Genomic DNA, 18,879 nt, shown 5'->3' on the forward strand with positions numbered 1-18,879 from the left:
ACCATTGCTAAGTTCTTGCCGCACAAACTGCAAGAGTGGAGAGTGACAACTCGATGTCATTGCCAAGTCTGACATGTGCTGCATTAAGCCCAGCACTGTCTGTGCGTTATCTAGATCTGTAATGCAATCATCTTCTCCCTGCAAGGATCAAAAGTGACTTATAGAGAATGATGATTCCCTAAACTAAAGCCTTCTCTTAAACTGAGATATCCCTGGGAATCACTGGGATAAAATGTACACCTGACATTTAGTTTTCTTTTTTTTTTATAAAGGGCAATTACATTGTAAAACAATAGCTGGGTTGGATTTTTCTTTCTAGCTGGACAGTGCTTGTTTAGCAATGTCCTGGATTTTAGGGATGTGCAGTTATGATCATCTTTATCCCTCTGTGCCCCAGTGGCAGGGAGTCAGTTTCTTTCCTGCCTCTCCGCTTTTCTGTGTGCTCTAATCCTTTCTTCTGCCAGAAATGTACCAAATCTCTCTGTACGAGAGTTCATAAGCATGAGACTGCGCACTGGGCTGTTTTGCCATGAATTAACTGGAAAAGGCCTTCTAAGTCTGTTCAAGCCAAATCTTGTGCTTTGTGGAGACATTTGTCCAAGGAAAACAGGACAGTGCTCCAGGGGAGTGGGCTGTGCTCCACAGTGGGCTGGTACAGCAGCTATGTAGTTTTGGGAGGCACAGTGCAGCTCAGTGGCAAGATTCAGCTCTGTCTTACAGGTGGGTTTCAGGCTGCTGCATGCCCAGGGTGAGGTGGCTGGAGCAGCAGTGAGGGACTGCACTGGGAGCTGGCTGCTGTTTACTATGGGTGATCACAACCTCAGAGCTGCCTGTTGACTTCTCTGACCTTGTGCCTGTGAAACGAGCTGTCTCCAGAGCTCTTTGCTCTCAATTTATCTCTGCTCTGAGACACAAGCAAATCCCAATGTAATTGTTACACTTCAGTCCCACAGTAAAACCTATGAATTTATTCCATGAATAAAAACAGTGACTGACTGTGTGAAACCTAACTTTTTGGTGTTTTTTCAGGGCTTGCGTGATCTCGCTGAAAACTTAAGGCATGTGTTTCTTCTGTTCCCACAATTTTGCTTCGGCTATGGCTTGATTGAACTGTCGCAGGATCAGGCGCTGCTGGGCTTCTTAAAAGCCTATGGAGTAGACTACCCTAACAAAACCTTTGAGCTGGACAAGACCACATCTAAGCTGTTTGCAATGTTTATCCAGGGCACCGTGTTTTTTGCCATTCGTCTTATGGTTCACGATAGGATGATTCAGAGAGTCTGGAACAACATACTACAGTAAGTAACATCTGGAGTCTCGCAATGAAAACAGACGAGGCCAGTGTTCAGTGGCTTAATTCTGTGCTCTTGCACCATCATTGTCAATTATGAAGCTGATAAATTTCCAAGATACTTTGCAAACATGGAGTAAGTTTTCTCTGGTAGCAGTCCTGGTACCTACCAGTAATTAGAGTATTAAATAATAGAATCGTAGGTTACTGGAGTCCCTTGGTAGTCCTTGCTGGCTGAGACTGTGGCCCTTGTTTCAGGGCTCTGGGTTTGGTGGGCTGATGTTCAGCTGGTTGGCAAGAACAGTCAGTCCACTGACAACCTCCTCTGTTTGAATCTCCCCATCTCCTCTGGCTGGGGTGCACACAGGGAGGAGTGAGAACAGTCTTGTCACCTGCACTATGAGTGTGTCCACAAGGCAGGACATGCTCCAGCTCAGAATATTTGCTGAAAAAGAGAAAAAAAAATAGGCAGAAAGAGAATACTGGAGTTTTTAATTCCCTAAATGGAGCAAATATCAGGAGAGAATAGAAATTGTCTGTATTTCTGAGTATTTTTTGTATGCCCTGGGATCTCATAGGAAGGCTTCTTAGTATCTATCCCAAGCACACAGGCCCACTGCTGTCTGCTTGCCAGAGGGTAAGTAAGGTTCACTCTCTGCCCTCCCTGTAGGTTCCTGTTTGACAAAGTACATGGGAAAGCATCACTTCTGTCACCCGCAGCTGAAGAGGATGGGGATGTCCAGGCAGAGAGGAACCGGGTGGAGTCTGGCAAAGCTGACTTTGACGTGGTGCAGCTCCAGAATCTCACAAAGGTCTACCACCTTCCTCACAAACGCATTGTGGCTGTGAAAAACATCAGCCTCGGGATTCCTGCTGGAGAGGTAAGTGAGGGAAAAGGCTGCAGGCACCTTCTACCCTGCGCAGGGAAACTGGAACAGATCCACAGTCCACCTGTCATCTTCTCTCTCAGTGCTTGCCACTGTCCCAGCACAACTGTGATGGTTTGTTCTGCTCTGACCCCTTCGTTTGCCTTGTTTGTTGATTGTTGGGGTTATGGTAGTGATGAAAGGCTCCTGGTGGATTTGGGACACCAAGTGACAGTTTGAATGCCCTAGAAAGAGGAAAAGTGGATGGGACAGTGATGGAGCTATATTCAGAGCAAAATGTCTGCATGCTGTGTTTGTACAGCACCTAGTACAGCGCAGTCTTGGGGGGTCACTGTGGATTACCATATGGTAAATGAAGACAGCACAATTTGTCCAGTTGCAATTATTCACCTAAACTGCATGGGAGACAGTGAGTCAGGCTTATCTGCTTGTATTTTCCCATAAGGGAAAGACAAATCACTTCAGATGAACACACATTTTCATGAATCAGGACTTAAAACTAACTCTAAAGAAAAAATGTTCTTTGGTCATGTCAGTGCAGTTACCTGCAATAACACTGACTCATGAGAAAAGACAGAGAGAGCACACAGAGCACCTCTGAGATCCAGAGGAAAGTGGAGACCAGATTCTACCTCAGGCTGTGCACCTGTGCACAGGGGAAGCTTGGAATTAATCCTTGGTACCTCATTTTTTTTAATCACCTGGATCCCACTGAGGTGGAAGGACATAGGGTGCTGGGCAGGAGGAATGTGGAGACTGTGATGCTGATCTTTCTGGCAGAGGATTTTTTCAAAGCCACAGCTGGCATTGAGGTTTCTAACTTCTGGCAAAAGTCACCCTGATGCTGGTGGGGTTTAGGGTGCCATTCCTCATCCATCAGCAGAGGCCGTGGCCCTGCACCGCAGACTGTGCAGATACTGCATGGACCTCAAGGTGGGAAGGAGCCTCAGATCGATGCTGTGCGTCTGCAGTGGGCCCAGCACATGGGGATTTTCAGATCAGCTCATCTGTACTAACGATATCAAAATAATAGTAATTATCAGCACAATGGTAATTGCTTATGCAACACATAACTGCATATCTCCAACCTTAGCAATAAAACATAGATTGTAGCATGAGATACTGAACTGCACTACAGGGAGCCAGTTCTTAATCTTATTAATGTAGTGCATTAGTGAGATTATTTGACAAAAATCTGGTGTCGCATTAAGGTTTTACCAATGACAGCACAAACCTCACTCACCTCATGCCTATGAATAGCTCTGTTCCTGTCAATGGGAGGTTTTGCACAAATTAGATGATCAGGATTTGGCCTGTCAGATGAGCTCGCTGCAGAAATGCACCGTGCAGTAAAAGGAATGACTCTATTAGACACATCCTTGATTCTTCACCATATTAAACAAACGGTCCTAATATAAGCTGCAGTATATTGCACCATAAACAACCTCCATTATAACGTTCCTCCGCTCTGAGTACCTCTGCCTCTCTTGCAATTCATCTTGCTCAAGGATCCAGAGAAGAGAAGAGACAAGATGCACTGAGCACTCATCTTGGAGCAATATTCTGCAGTATAAATACAGCATGGTTACATTTCTCCTTTTCTTTCCCACAACCCAGTGCTTTGGTTTGCTTGGTGTGAATGGAGCTGGAAAGACGACCATCTTTAAGATGTTGACGGGTGATATTGGAGCATCCAGTGGAACATTGCGGGTTCAGGATCATTCTGGGTATGGAGGATGTGATTTCTGGGGAAGGCACATGAACAAATCAGCCTGAGAACAGTTTTCAAGGCTGGATGGCAAAGGAAAAGAAATCTAAAAGTCTGAAACAAAACAAAACATTCAAAACAGTGCAAAGATAAATAAGGCAGGGAATTTCATCCCTTAGAGATGGTATGGTTGCTTCTCTAGGGGGTCTGCATTTTGCTGTCTGTTGTGGTTTAGGCTCAGCAAGCAACTAAGCACCAAGCAGCTGCTGGCTCACCCCTCCCCCTCTGGTGGGATGGGAAGTAGAATTGGAAGAAAAAGGTAAAACCTCATGCGTTGAGATAAGTACAGTTTAACAGGACAACATAAGAAGGGAAGAAGTAATAATAACAATAATACTAATAAAAGAATATATAAAGTGAGTGATGCACAATGCAATTGCTCACCACCCGGAACCTGATGCTCAGCCCATTCCCGAGCCATGATCCCTCTTCCACCCAGCCAGCTTCCCCGGTTATATACTGAGCATGACGTCATATGGTATGGAATATCCCCTTGGCTAGTTGGGGTCAGCTGTCCTGAGTGTGCGCCCTCCCAGCTTCTTGTGAAAATTAACTCTATCCCAGCTGAACCCAGGACACTGTCCTACCTTTGCTGTTCTCAGTGGCGTTTCTTCCACTTCATTCCATTGCAGATGGGATCAGACTCAGATCCTCAGCTGAGTGTGATCCCATTTCTGAGCTAGTATCTGGAGACCAGTAGGACTCATCTCAAAGCGCTCTTTAACTGCAGTTGGCTTGGTGGCAGCTGTGCCATCTGAAGTGCTGGCAGTAATTGGAAAGCTATGTACTAGACATCGTGGCTAACAGACATAGAAAATACAATTCTTCCTTTGCAGAACTGAGGGCCTAAAAGCTGAAGGTCTGCAAATTCATAGCATTTTCCTTCAAGGGTTAGGGAAGGGAGTAGGAAGCAGGAGGAAGGGTTTCTCCCTCTCCTGTCTGATTCCAGAGTGTGTTGGCAATTCAGTGTGTTTAAAATGACTTGTCAACTTCCTTACGCAGGTCCTTGAATGACATTAGTGAGGCACACTGGTCACTCTTTGGCTACTGTCCTCAAGAAGATGCCTTGGATGACTTGCTGACAGTGGAAGAGCACATGTATTACTATGCTAGGCTCCACGGCATCCCAGAGAGAGAGATCAAAGGAGTGAGTAACACTGGGGCTTGACTTAAAGCATTTTCCTGTTACTGAGAGCCTTTCCATTGATATAATTAGTCTCTCAATAAATAGATATGTGAGGGGTAATTTATGCCTGGACTCTTGCTCCCATAGGTTGTACTCCAGCTTCTCCACCGGCTGAATATGATGGCCTACAAAGACAGACTCACCTCTATGTGCAGTTATGGCACCAACAGAAAATTGTCAACTGCTCTGGCTCTCATTGGGAATCCATCAATTCTGCTGCTGGTGAGAAATGGGGGCCTTGTTGGGGGAAAGATGGGCAGATCTTTGGGCTGGCAGGGGTACTTTGACAGTCTAGCAAAGCCTCCTCAGGCACAGCTTACAGGACACGCCCCAAATGCCCACACTTAGCCTAACAACATATGAATCAGAGGAAAGTTTAGATTCCAGTAAGCACCCAAATTTTCTCTGAGGGCATAAGAGAGTGGTGAGTCTGCCAGTTTCTCCGTTAGCAGCTTTCGGAGGTCTAAAATAGATCCTGTAGTTGCCAATTAAACTCTCCTTGTTCCCAGCTCGCTCTTGGTTTTTTTGTATCGACTAACCTGCAGAGTCTTGCAAGAAAAGCAGCATCCAAGGCTCCAAATCTATAGGAGACCAAAGGAGCAACTTCCTTCAGGATTAGAACATAAAACTATTTTTCTAGGTTTGGCTTCCCCTTTTGTCTTTCACTTTGAAATTTCCAATTCTTCCATGAGATATGCCATTGCTAAGATATAACTTTTTGTGCAGTTTTTCCACTTGCTGTGTTTTGAATGTGTGCAGTGCTCTGTGAGCAGGTTTCCCAATATTAAATTTGATACCTAGTGGACATAAATCTCCCTTGCCCCAACTTGTATCGAGCCCAGCACTGCTGCCTTTACTTCTGATCACATATACCAGCGCTCTAGCTGCTTTTGTGAGATAAAAAATTTCAATAAAAATAGAAGGTGGAGAAATTTCCTCCATACAGACTGCTGCCTGAACCCAAGCTGTTTTATTTCTGCATTGTCCTCAACAATAGCAATTTGTCAATCAGAAATTGGCTAACAATTTTATCAGCAATGCATAAGATAGGAGATAGTATACCATCTTTCCTCTCTGGCTTACTGTCTTTCTAAATGGAGAAATGCAACACTTGCTTCTTCAGCATATGAGAAGGAGGCGAAACGCAGGTGATGTGGGAACCAAGTGCCAGTTGATAGCTTCTTTCTGAGATTATGCCTGTGGTGTTTATGGATATTTAAAACGCCATGGTATAAAATGCACAGTAGGGTTGATCTTGGGTGGTGCTATCACAGACAGTCAATTCCTCTAGAGTCCAACAGAGGTTGAGAGTTCCCACCAGTCATCGGGGGAGCTGTGCAGCTCCAAAGGGCAGCAAGGATGGAGGTCTTGGTCAAGCTGACTTGCTTCTGCTTGAAGGGAGCGTAGGATGTCTCAGTCAAATCCGTAATGCAGTTGAAGATAAACCTTCTCCTGGATCTGCACCAGTGTAGGCTCTCCTGTGGGTCCTTGGTAAGAAACATAACACTAATGATGAACCTAAAAAGAGCAAAAGTTTTAGGAAGATCAGATTTTGAGTGCAAATTTAGATTCAGTCCTGTCTTTCCCAATAGGATGAACCAAGCTCTGGAATGGATCCAAATGCTAAACGCCACCTTTGGAAAATCATCAGTGAGGAAGTGCAGAACAAATGCTCAGTGATACTCACATCCCACAGGTAGGGCTGGTTTGGCTCTGCCTCCTGTGTCAGGATCTGCAGGAGGTATGGAGAGGCCTGTCCTTCACGCTCCCTGTTGGTCCTTGCAGAATTTCAGGGCACTGAACTATGACGGGTTAGGGGGTTTGTTGTGGCTGAATGTGGGTGCCCACAGAGAGTCACAACACTTTAGGGAAGATCAATAATGCTCTCCGATTACTAAAATAACTATTTTTTTATACCTTCTGAATGACTTATTAGAGTTTCTTGGTTGGTTTTTCAGCATGGAAGAATGTGAAGCCCTCTGTACCAGGCTGGCTATTATGGTGAATGGGAGTTTTCAGTGCATTGGCTCTTTGCAGCATATCAAGAGCAGGTCAGTAAAATGTACCTATTTCACTTTTACTGAATGGCATATGGAGTTAGTAACCTATAGCTTTGAGGGCTCAGAACATGAGACCTGTGTTAACAGGGCTTCTAAATAATGTCATTTTCTGCTTTATGTTTCTTACTACAGCATTGAAATTCTCTGTTAACTAATGCACTTTCTACTCTCTCACAGCCTTTTTTCCCAGAGATGTGTTCCCCAAAGTAATCTGTTCACCGCTGAAAATGTGAAATACATGTTAGGGTTGAGCTTCAGTTTTATTAGTTATCACAATAGCTCGGCTTCTTATTAAGTTTCACTGCAGGTTAACAACCCTGACCCCATTCAGGCTGCACTCTGCCTGGATTAGATTTCCCCAAAGAGGCTGTGCAGCGCTCTCAAAGGATTTTCTTTATCTGTTTCTCTTTTCTACTGTGTTAATTGTGATTTTCTTTTTCCCCTAGGTTTGGAAGAGGATTCACTGTGAAGATGCACTTAAATAGCAACACAGTTTGCACTGAGATGTTGACAGAGTTCATGAAGTCACACTTTCCAAACACATGCCTGAAGGTAAGCAGGACAAATGCTTTCAGGAAGGGACCTCTCAATCCCTTCAAATTAACCAAGAGGATCTTGCAAGATAGACATCTTGTAACATACTGTGCACATAGATCTGTACTCTCAGAGTGTAAGGGATTCATACACACACGCTTGTTAGTGCTATCAGCAACATCGTCCAAGGACTGGAGCACCCAAGTTCCTTGGTGGCTTAAATAACTTCAGCCAAACAGCTGCAGTGATCCTATAAGGCAGCTGTTAGGTGACCCTCTGCCCCTGGGAATGGTCCCACTGAAGTCTGGACTGCATGGAGACTCACTTCATATTCAGTGGGTAATGAGGTGGTTGGGTGCTTCCAGTAACTGAATAACTGTAAAACCAGAGTAACTGAGTCACAAATCCCATCCGTTGTCCATAACCCAGTCTCTGCATTAATCAAAGCGGCAGACTTGGAGCTGGAAAATGCTACAGCTACCCTCCAGCCTCCAGCTCTGGGGCTTAGTTATCATCTCCCAGTCACAAAACCCACAAAAAACTCTCAATGGGGAAACACAGGTCAATACTGGACTAATTCTTCACCTTTAGGAGCCAGCAGGGGAGAACACACCGTCTGCCCCTTCACTCTCCCATCATTCAGCTCCTCTTTGCTTTCGTTCTGAGCCAGACAACCATCAGATCTGTTGGCTCTTCATAGGCAGCAACCTCTTAACTTTACTCCATCATTCCTGTTCCCACAGGATCAGCATTTCAACATGGTGGAGTATCACGTTCCAGTCTCTGCAGGAGGGGTAGCAAATATATTTGATCTCCTGGAAGCCAGCAAAGCAGCCTTCAATATCAGGCACTTCTCAGTGAGTCAAACGACGTTAGAGGAGGTAAGGAATTAAAGATGTGTGGCCATCCATTTAAAACTGTTAACAAGGGAGCAGAGTGATGGTTACACATAATGGACTGCTGCACACAATAGACTACATTTTGAAAGGGATTTCCATCTATATTCCTCCTGGGGATACTTTATCAGTGCTATTGCCTCCAGATACCTGTGCTGGTGCTAGGAGAATGCACATAGAAAGCTGCCTGTAGCATAAAGGATCTGTTCTTCCCTCTGTCCCTGCTGATTTCAGAAGCCTCGTGGGTGTGGATGAAGGGCAGGATTATGAATCACCCCTGAGTTCAGTGCTAGGCTTTCCACCAGTCCTGGAAATTTGCTTGATTTCGCTCTTTCTTGTACTGTATTTAGGTTGTAAGTTCATTTAGCATTACTCCAAACTTAGCTTCATGGCTAAGTTCCTTCCATTTTCCCTTGGAAGAACATTCCCACTGGCATCAAAATCTTGTAGGAAACACATCAGCTGAAGGGGTGCTGCAAGGACTATCCAGAAGAAATCATCCTGTTGAGCATCAGCTTCTGATATATTAGGTCTGTCCCAGAGAGAGGAGCAAAACCTGCAGCTCTGTAATCCTATGAATTGTTAAACAGAGATCTGGGGGAAGAGAGAGAGTGAGAGGTCCTCAATACTGTTTTAATAAGGGGCAGTGGTTGTGAGAGAAACAGGCAGGCAAACCACAGGAAGCCCCACGTCATGTTTCGTGGGAGGACAGCTTGGATTTGTGTATATACAAATGTGCAGGCAGCATTCCAGTAAGAATATTTTATGTATTCATTAGATACTGTTCAAATGCAGACTGTTACGTGTGATTATATATACCTAGCTATATAATGTGCAGTTGTGCATGCACAGATGTCAATTATATATAGACAGATGGATTTATAAAGTAATAATATAGCTGTATTACACTGTCATCAGAATGAACCACCACACGGGTATTACCTTGCTAGTACTTTCGAAACATGAACTGCAGGACAACTACATTCTGTACAGGAGTGTCTAGCTTTGCATCCCAGGTGTTGATTCAGCGGTACAGGAACATCCATTTATTTGCATTAGCCCATAGAAGCCCAACATTTCATGGAATCATAGAATGGTTTGGGTTGGAAGGGACCTTAAAGATCATCTAGTTCCAACCCCCCCTGCCATGGGCAGGGGCACCTTCCACTAGACCAGGTTGCTCAAAGCCCCATCCAACCTGGCCTTGAACCCTTCCAGGGATGGGGCATCCACAACCTCTCTGGGCAACCTGTTCCAGTGCCTCACCACCCTCACAGTGAAGAACTTCTTCCTTACATCTAATCTAAATCCACCCTCTTTCAGTTTAAAGCCATTACGCCTCATCCTATCAATTTGCATTTCTCAAATCCACCGTGAATCCATTCCTGAGTACTCTCTCCAGGCTCACAGTCAAATAAACAGCCATTCCTTTTTTATATTCATTCAGATTGTAAATTATTTATGCTGTCACATACTGAATGTTTTCCTTTAAACTTCTAGGTTTTCATCAACTTTGCTAAAGATCAAGCAGATCCTGATGGCTCGGATGCAGGCCCCAATGTGACACTGGACAGCTCTGACACAAGTAGCCAAGATAGCACCATAAGCTCCATCTATTGAAGGGTCCCAACCACAGGGGATGATAGAAGCTGATGAAAAGACCTGATGGCCCCTCAGGGTTCTTCCAGCCCTGTTTTCTGTGATTCTGGGATGGTGGGGATAAAAAGTCCCATTTCCCTAAAGTACTTTTTTTTTTTTAATATGCACTTATTTTGTTAGAAGGAACATGGTAGGCATTTGGTTACAAATCAGATTGGTCTTTCCACAGGTTCTTTTTTTTCCTGTTCCCCAGTTCTTGTTTTATGCCTGTGAGGACTTAGTTGACATCACCTGGTGCTCATGGCCATTTGCTTACAGCAGAAATGGCCATGATGGAGCAGAGGAGATGTCAGCAGTGCAGGGTGTTTGACAAAAACACAGCCCCACGGCTGCCCTCTCTGAAAGCCCAAGCTCCACTCCTTGCTCAGCAACAGACTTTCTGGGTGATCATGAAAAAGTCACTCAGTTTTGACAGCTTCCCCACTGGTGACATGTGGTTCATGGCCTTGCCCTACCTCACAGGGGTGTTGTGAGGACATAGGTGTTACATACTGAGAGTCACATATACCGTTGGTGGGGGCCATCACATCTTTGGTAATGACATAAAGTATATCTGTATGTGTGGGTTATGTCAGTACGAATAGAATTATTTTAAAAGTCAGCACTTCCAATGGTTTTGGTTTGTTCCTGTAGTTTCTTCCAGCTCTGTGTAACTCCTCAAGTCCTCCAGTCCCAGGCAGTTCCTGAATCTTGGTACCCAACGGAAGATCATTCCACCAAATGGCCCCTTTCTCCTTTTGGCTGGTGTTCAGGGCTTCTCCACTACAGCAGAAGAAGGGTACGACGCAGGTAGAGTTGTTGAATCTGCTGATATGAAGAAGTTTACTTCATCAGATTGTGTTTCCCCAAGCAGAGTAAAAGCAATGAGCATCTCCCTTGCACAGAAAACCTCCCTCTCCTGGGCAGCTCTGCCTCTCTGCTTCCTTGTCAGTGACCTTCCTCCTCAGCACCTGAGTGGAGGCTGCCCCTGTAACTCTAGAGCTGTGTTTTCCCACATAACAAGGCATAATCAGCTTCTCCTTCAAAGACTCTGCCCACTGGCTTTAAAGGAGACCTCTGCCTACCTGTGAGCAGCAGCCCCCTAGCAGCTGAGTTCAGCGCACCAGCACGCACATCCTGCTTTTTTCCCCCAGAATCATTAATAGATAGAATAGTTTAATACTGCTCTGTTATATGTATCAGCATAAGGCCTCAAAGACTCAGTTTTGGGTCACTGATGTACGTGGTGCTATTCAAGCACATAATGAACTTAAACTGTTTGAGCTCAATAAACTTACTGTTGCTGGTAAAAGAGATTGCCAATAAAGCCAGGTTGTACTTACCTTGTAACACCTGGGAGGGCCTGTATGGTACTCAGTTTTGGGTTCACATGCACAATTCCAGCCAGAGGGGCTTTTTTTTTTTTTTTTTCCCTCAAAGCTGATTTGACTGAAGGAAACTTCAGATAAAAGCTGCAATGACACATCTTTCTCACCCTGACCATCAGAGTGGTTTTACTAGTTCAGTTCCCATTTGATGCTAAGGCTTGCTGAGATAATCACGCAAGGATTAGGTACTTTAAATATCAAGGGTGTTCGGGATTTTACAGTGGGATACTGAAGTTCAGAGTTTAGCTGCTGCAAGGAGGTCACGTTTCCTCCTTGATCTCGGTGTAAACTTCTTACTGATAGCAGGAGGAGTTCTGTTGCGGATCGAAGGTTTTATCAAGCCTTGAATTATGCCTCAACCTGCTGACTGTAATTAAAACTGGAATTCGGCTTCTTTCCAGAATGCATTTGACACCTGCAGTTTATAAGTAACTGAAAAAGCTGCCCAGACATTCATTGTAGCTTCTATTATTATGTCTCCAGCTCTGCAAAAGCTCTTTTTTTCTCATTTTCATTGCATATCTTATACAGATCACAGTACAAAATTAAGCTTTTCTCTAATGGTGGAGGGCTTCTGCTCCCTGCAAAGGACTCAGAGCATGAATGCAAATGATTTAAATGCTGTCTTGTAATACCAATCAGAGTATTATTTTATTATGTCGATGGCTTTGCAACTGCCAGCGAAAGATGGATCTTCAGACTCTGTCCAGATGTACTTTACATTTAATTGAGGGAGACTGATACAAAGCTATTCTTTTGTTCCTTTAGAGCCTGCTAATCAAAAAAAAAAAAAAAAAAAAAGGAAATGATTAATTGGAATACTTCAGCAAGTTGCAGTTTAATTGGGTAACATAGAGTTTTCAAAAAAACCAAAAAAGCATCCTTTGAATTTCCACCCAATTCTGGTATTAATAGAAACATCTGCTTCACACGAAACGTGTCATGGCCATGATATACACTCCCTGTTTTCACTTGCAGGTAAAAATAAAACATCTGCTATTGCAATCAAGTCTGTAGGTATTGGTCCAAACAAGCCAAATTTTACATACTTCAGGGAATTTAATTGAAACCTGTGGAGAAGCAGTTACAACTGTTTAGGGGGTTGAAGCATCTGGCAAGGAGGTTGTATATAACATCACCAGGGGCTGAATTACCTCTTGTGCCACGTTACAAATACTCCTACTCCCTGCAGAGCCTCATGGATTCAGCCTTGTCCCTTTCAGAAGTAGGACACACCCTGGGCTCGATTCTGGGGCAAAAAACATGGAAGCAATGCTATCCTGTTTTGGAACACTAGCTCCAGGTTTCTTGTTGCCCTTTTGTCTCCCCGAGGAGGGTTCATCCAGGGTTCATCCTGGGGGTGGCCAGGAATACAGAGCCCTGACTAAGAAAACAACTGATAAAATCTGTCTCAAAGATCATGAGCAGGCTGTACGTGTCAGGGGAAGGGTGGGATGCTCCCCTACCTTCGGTTCTTGCGGTGATCTTCACCTCGCTGACATGTGGGTGTAATAGCAGGTGTCCCCCGTGGTCAGCCCTCTCTGAATCCCCTCAGAAATTTTGGCTTTACATGACTCTGCTTTCAAAACAAGCCAGGCAGCCAACAAGCTCAGTCCCTTCTTCGGTCTGAGCAGGGAGGTAAGATCATTGAAACCCTGACCCTGGTGTTGCAGGAAGGGACAGAGGAGCACTCTGCGTACCCCTGTACACCACCTCTCTGGGTGCCAGAGATGAATGCTGCAGTCTGGGGTGGGGTGAAACAAGCTTTTCATCTCACTTCAATGCAATCTCACTTCAGCCACCCTAATAACCCTTTTTTGAGGCAACAGGGAAGCCCTGCCAGAGCAGCCCGTATGTGTAAATTGGAACTGCATGGGCCTCAACTGAGCTTAATTTAAAAACGCTCTAAAATATTACAGACACAAAGTATACGCAGTGTAATCGCTGAACAAGTCCAGGGAGTCAAGGAGGAATTTCATAATTGGTTATGTGGATTGTGAGACTGATTCAAATCAGTTTTGTAATTGGAGCTGTGGACTCGGAGAGTACGATTCAAATCTCCACCCTGGCTCGCCTTCATTTATCACTTTGTGGTGCTGCTGAGAGCACAGCACTTCTCCAGCCTGATCCTTGCTTAGCTTCAGTCTCCATGCAAATGGCCACTGAGGGCTTAACTTGCAGGGTCAGAAAAGGTCAGGCAGGGGCCAAGGAAAGCTGTCCAGAAGGGCCAATGTTAAGCAATGTTTTTCTCACCCCTGACTGGTACCATAAATATAAGTTCAGGGTCTAATTGGATGTTTTTGTCCTTTTATGAGAACTGCAGGAGTGGTTTTCTTACTGGGTCAGATCAGGAAACATGTTTACAGGTCAAATGAATGCATCCAGGTCAACATAACTCGGTGACTAGTAAGTACAGCAAAGGAGCGGGTGGTGCCCACAGACCTGTTGCCTCTGCAGACTCACTCTTGGGATCCAGGATTTGCAGGATCCGACATCATAACAAGCTCCGGATGGGGCCCCAGCCTGTTGTAGGGGCTTTGGGTTCCTTACATTGCTGCAGCTTCACTGAAGCCGCTGTGAAGTTTTTGGCTTTTTACAAGCTAAGGAAAATGTATGCTCCTGCACTTAATAGGGGAAGGGGTTTTTTGTGAGCTGGTGAAGGAAGAAAAATGGTTGTTGGATGGCAACAGCACATAGCATGATTTTACTCTCTTTTTTTTTTTTGCAGACAACAGCCGTGATCTTGCATAGCTATAACAAAATATCAACAGTGTATTAAAAGAGAGCACAACAGAGAAAAGAAGCAGTGGGGAATGACAAAAAAAAAAAGAATTCACCAGAATTATTATTCCACAACAGTATTTAAATAAAAAAAAATCACTCTAATTAATTTAGTTGTTCAGGGAGAGGGTGGAGATAAGGAAGATGGCACTGAAATAGTAAGAACATTATTAAGGGACACAGCCAGCGCTAACTTACTGTTGGCTCTGCTCCTCACGCTACTCGCATACGCAGCACTGGTAACGAGGGAAGACGATCAGCCCCACAGTGCTGGAGCCACGTAGGGGACACAGCCCATTGCTGGCCAGACCAGGCCCCTCAAAATACCTGTGGCATGGGGGGAGCTGCGCAAGACCACCCTAAGGGGTATCAGTATTTTGGGACTGGGGCCTGACCCGTGTCATGGGACAATCCTGCAGCACCTGAAAGCTGGCATGTGCCAAAGCAGGGGCAAGTCACAGTGGCCACGTTCAGCCCAGGGTGAAGAAAAAATACAGCTTATTCTTGCGACCCCATGGAGCAAAGCTTGAAACCAGGCACTTCCCCACAGTGCTCGGTTCCTGGGGGGTGCAGCCCCCCACTTCATCACTAACTGCTGCTAGAAGAGACTTTTGGAAATAGGCCATCGGCAGGGAGAGCAATTCTGAGGGCCCCGTGCTGGGAGATAACAGAAATAAATGGCAGCGCTCCCACAAGCTTTCAGGCTCAAAGCAACAATCTGATCATCTGCCCCAGCCTCCAGTTTGATGGAGGCTCTTGAATTTTAAGCAGTGGGTCTTTCACTACAGACAAATGCATTGGGTAGAAATGAAGCATCTCTTAGAAAGAACTCAGGTCTTCACTGACTCCAAAGAAACAAAAGAATGCAGCTTCAGGGCACGACAGAATTTATGGTAACACATACGAGATAAAATCCAAGTGAAGACAGGGTAATAATTGAGGTTTTTACCTCCATTAGCAGGTCAAGGTGAACTCTCAGCCCTCTGCTGTCTGTGTCCCAGTTACCAGCTAAACGGGTTTTACACAGCCCTCTGCTTTAACGTGCAGCGGCTTTCTCACAGCCAGAGCCTAAGAAATTGAAGCGCGTCCACAATGTGATGGGGAGGAGGAAGCAGGATGATATGCCTCTCCATAACCAGACCCAATTGGGTTATTCCTATGCAAGACAGCAATGAATTTAAGTTAAAATGATACCAACCAGATTGAAACGCAATTAAAGGAGTTCCCTTAGGGTTGCACATCCAATTAATAGAGCACCTTAATTACACCAGTGCAGTTTCAAATAGGCACGTGCTGAGAGGACCATCAGCACAGAGCTGAAGTCTGCCTGCTGACCTACATCCGTGAGGGCTCCCGAGGAGTTTTGCATGGGTTTGCGTCACCAAGTGGTGGTCCACTCTTCTACTGGGGGAAGAGCTCCTGGGGTGGCCCAGCCTGGCCTAGGAGCAGGGTGATGGCTTGCACAGGGCACCCAGTGCTCCTCGGAGTGTCAGTCCCAGCTTTGAGCACCTCTGTGTGAGTGCTTTTTCTTTTGCTCCTACAGCCTCAGCATACCAGGGCCAGTGGGGGAAAGTCTTTGCAGACAGATCTGCTTTGGATGGATCTCAAGGGATGGAGCTCAACAGAAAAAGCCCTGAATCACCTTCTCAAGGATCCTCTCTTTGCTGGGTGGCTGCAGTGGGAGCCTGGAGAAGCTCCCAGGCTGTGTCGGGGCCCTTACCTGAGCAGGGTAACCTAACCCCAAAGGGCTGCCTCTTCTTCAGCCAGCCCTAGGAGCAAGGCAGAGAAGAAACACAACAACCGTTTTCAGCTTTTTCTCAGCAATTTTCTCTAATAAGCGTTTCATAGAATCACAGAATGGTTTGGGTTGGAAGGGTCCTTAAAGATCATCTAGTTCCAACCCCCCTGCTATGGGCAGGGGCACCTTCCACCAGACCAGGTTGCTCAAAGCCCCATCCAACCTGGCCTTGAACCCTTCCAGGGGTGGGGCATCCACAACCTCTCTGGGCAACCTGTTCCAGTGCCTTGCCACCCTCACAGTGAAGAACTTCTTCCTTACATCTAATCTAAATCTGCTCTCTTTCAGTTTAAAACCATTACCCCTCTTCCTATCACTACATGCCCTTGTAAAAGTCCCTCTCTGGCTTTCTTGTAGGCTCCCTTTAGGTACTGGAAGGCTGCTATAAGGTCTCCCCAGAGCCTTCTCTTCTCCAGGCTGAACAACCCCAAGTCTCTCAGCCTGTCCTCATAGGAGAGGTGCTCCAGGCCCCTGATCATCTTCGTGGCCCTCCTCTGGACTCACTCCAACAGGTCCAGGTCCTTCTTATGTTGGGGGCCCCAGAGCTAAACACAGTACTCCAGGTGAGGTCTCACAAGAGCAGAGTAGAGGGGGAGAATTGCCTCCCTTGACCTGCTGGTCACGCTGCTTTTGATGCAGCCCAGACTGTGGTTGGCTTTCGGGGCTGCAAACAAACACACATTGCCGAGTCATGTTGAGCTGGAAAGCAATTAAGATTCAGGTGCTTCTGAAAGGTAAGAGATTTTTACACTTTTTTATACATAAGGTTTCCCTCTTGCAGTGACTGAACACACCCTGCTCCCCGGAACTGTGGAAGCTAAAATGTTTGAGGTGACTTTGATAAAAAATTAACAATGCAAACGTTAGAAATGCTAGAAACAGCAGAGTACTTCTAGGTGTTCCTCAGCCATCTCTGGGGAGTTACGTGAGGTATAGGAACTCAAAATAATTTTCCACTTCTAATCTTGAGCATAACAACACCCTCAAAGCAGCCAGATCAGCGGGTGCAAGTCAGGAGTGCAGTCCTTGGCTCCGAGCCTTGGTTGAAGTCCCTGTCAAAGCCCTGACTGCACGGGACTGCAGCAGGCTGTGGGACCACATCTTGCTCCCCCAAAATTCCTATTTAAAATCCCATCAAAGAGAGAAAACAAAGCTGAAGAAGACTCCTCTTTGCCCATTGTACCACCAGCCTGAGTGCTGGTGTGTGTTGATAACCTAGGGATCCAATTTTAATGCAAAATCACGTCACCTTGCCCCAAGATCAATACTGATAGGTGCACAGAAGCACATGCTTCATACATCTTCATATGCTCCTTCTCGAGTGTTTCTTTAAGTACCTTCAATGTCAGTAAGACGAACAAAATTTGAGATCACAGGCTTAATCAGATTAACAATTATAATAATTCCCATCCATCACCGCAAAGCAGGCTGCAATGCTGCTGAATCTGTTCTGCTTCAGGAACCCGGGAAATCAGAACTGCACCTGATCAGCCAGACAAGGGCAGCTCGAGGCTTGCTGTGAAAGAGGAAGAGAGCGATTGCTCGGGCTGACTTCTTTATTCATTTTTTTTATTAGCCTTCAGAGCCTCCCTAGAAATTATTAACACTTCTCCAGAGAGTACAGCGCTGCAAAGGGAGTGTTTACTCATGGGCTGGTGCTTCATGCTGCAATAACCCTCTGTGTGAACATGCCGGAACGGCTGTATGGGTTTCCTCCCTCACATGGGCAGTGAGGCCTCTCCTTTAACCTGCTTTCTACATCTTCAGCATTTGACCACCCTCGTTACAGACTCTGCAAGCAGCTTTGGTTTTTCACCTGTAAACAGCTCTTTGCCACGCATCAGTGGATGGCAGCAAAGGCAAAGCTCGTATATTTGTATAAATCATCCTGGCTGGCTGGCTGAGGTTTGCTGGGTTAAGTGGAGCCTCCTGCTCCTCAGGGTTGGGTTATAAACTGGGGTTTGTGAACCTGGGCAGGATTAGGTAATACCACGGGGCTGCAGCAATGGGGACCTTCACTGGGAGGTTTTGGGCTGAAAACTGGGCAGTGTACGCACACTGGAGGTACAAGCCTGTGCTTGGGAAGGCTGCTTGTGAACTGTTCTCCCATCAAGCTTGAGTTTTAAAATGGGAAAAGGCCTTCTAAAAAACAGTAACAACAACAACAAAAAACCCAAACACAAACAAAAAAAGCCCAAACCTTCAAAGTTCCTTAATGTGCCAGAGCTTGTCCCCCAGATGCCTGCAGGGATGGAGATAGCAGTTGGAAAGGGCTCAGCCATGGCTGTCTGGAGGAGGGATGGGACAGTTTGCTCCCTGCCTGTCGCCCTGCCTTTGCTGATGGTGGAGGCAGAGCAGAGCTGAGGGATGCAGTTTCAGACAGAGCTCATATTGCAAACGTTCCAGAAATCCATGTGCCGAAACGACATAATTCTGCCAGCGTACAGAAAAAATGTAATTACTGGGTGAGCATTAGTGGGGCTTCAGCCCTGACCCATGAGAGCAAGAAACCTCCACAGCTCCCTTGGAGACTCTTGATGTTACAGGGGTTATTTTTCCCCTGTGAATATCCTACACGGGGTTATTTCAGTGGTTGAAATCAGCTCGTATGTAACACTAATATAGTGCCCCTTTGAACAACATACCAATGCT

The 18,879-nt window shown here is 45.6% G+C and overlaps 1 protein-coding gene across 1 annotated transcript in view; it reads left to right on the forward strand.

The window, feature by feature from the left end:
• Positions 1-10,882, forward strand: part of ABCA12 (ATP binding cassette subfamily A member 12) — a gene marked incomplete at its 5' end in the record, with an annotated part of 115,755 nt that extends 104,873 nt beyond the window's left edge. The window contains 10 exons of the mRNA XM_049816934.1: positions 1,030-1,298; positions 1,962-2,172; positions 3,796-3,905; positions 4,949-5,093; positions 5,220-5,354; positions 6,725-6,828; positions 7,091-7,183; positions 7,639-7,744; positions 8,470-8,607; positions 10,123-10,882. Coding sequence (XP_049672891.1) covers positions 1,030-1,298; positions 1,962-2,172; positions 3,796-3,905; positions 4,949-5,093; positions 5,220-5,354; positions 6,725-6,828; positions 7,091-7,183; positions 7,639-7,744; positions 8,470-8,607; positions 10,123-10,242 — 1,431 coding nt within the window. The remainder of the gene's footprint in view (positions 1-1,029; positions 1,299-1,961; positions 2,173-3,795; positions 3,906-4,948; positions 5,094-5,219; positions 5,355-6,724; positions 6,829-7,090; positions 7,184-7,638; positions 7,745-8,469; positions 8,608-10,122) is intronic.
• Between the last annotated feature and the right edge of the window lie 7,997 nt (positions 10,883-18,879).

This window comes from Accipiter gentilis, chromosome 1 (genome assembly GCF_929443795.1).
Source record: "Accipiter gentilis chromosome 1, bAccGen1.1, whole genome shotgun sequence".
Classification (NCBI taxonomy): Eukaryota; Metazoa; Chordata; class Aves; order Accipitriformes; family Accipitridae; genus Astur; species Astur gentilis.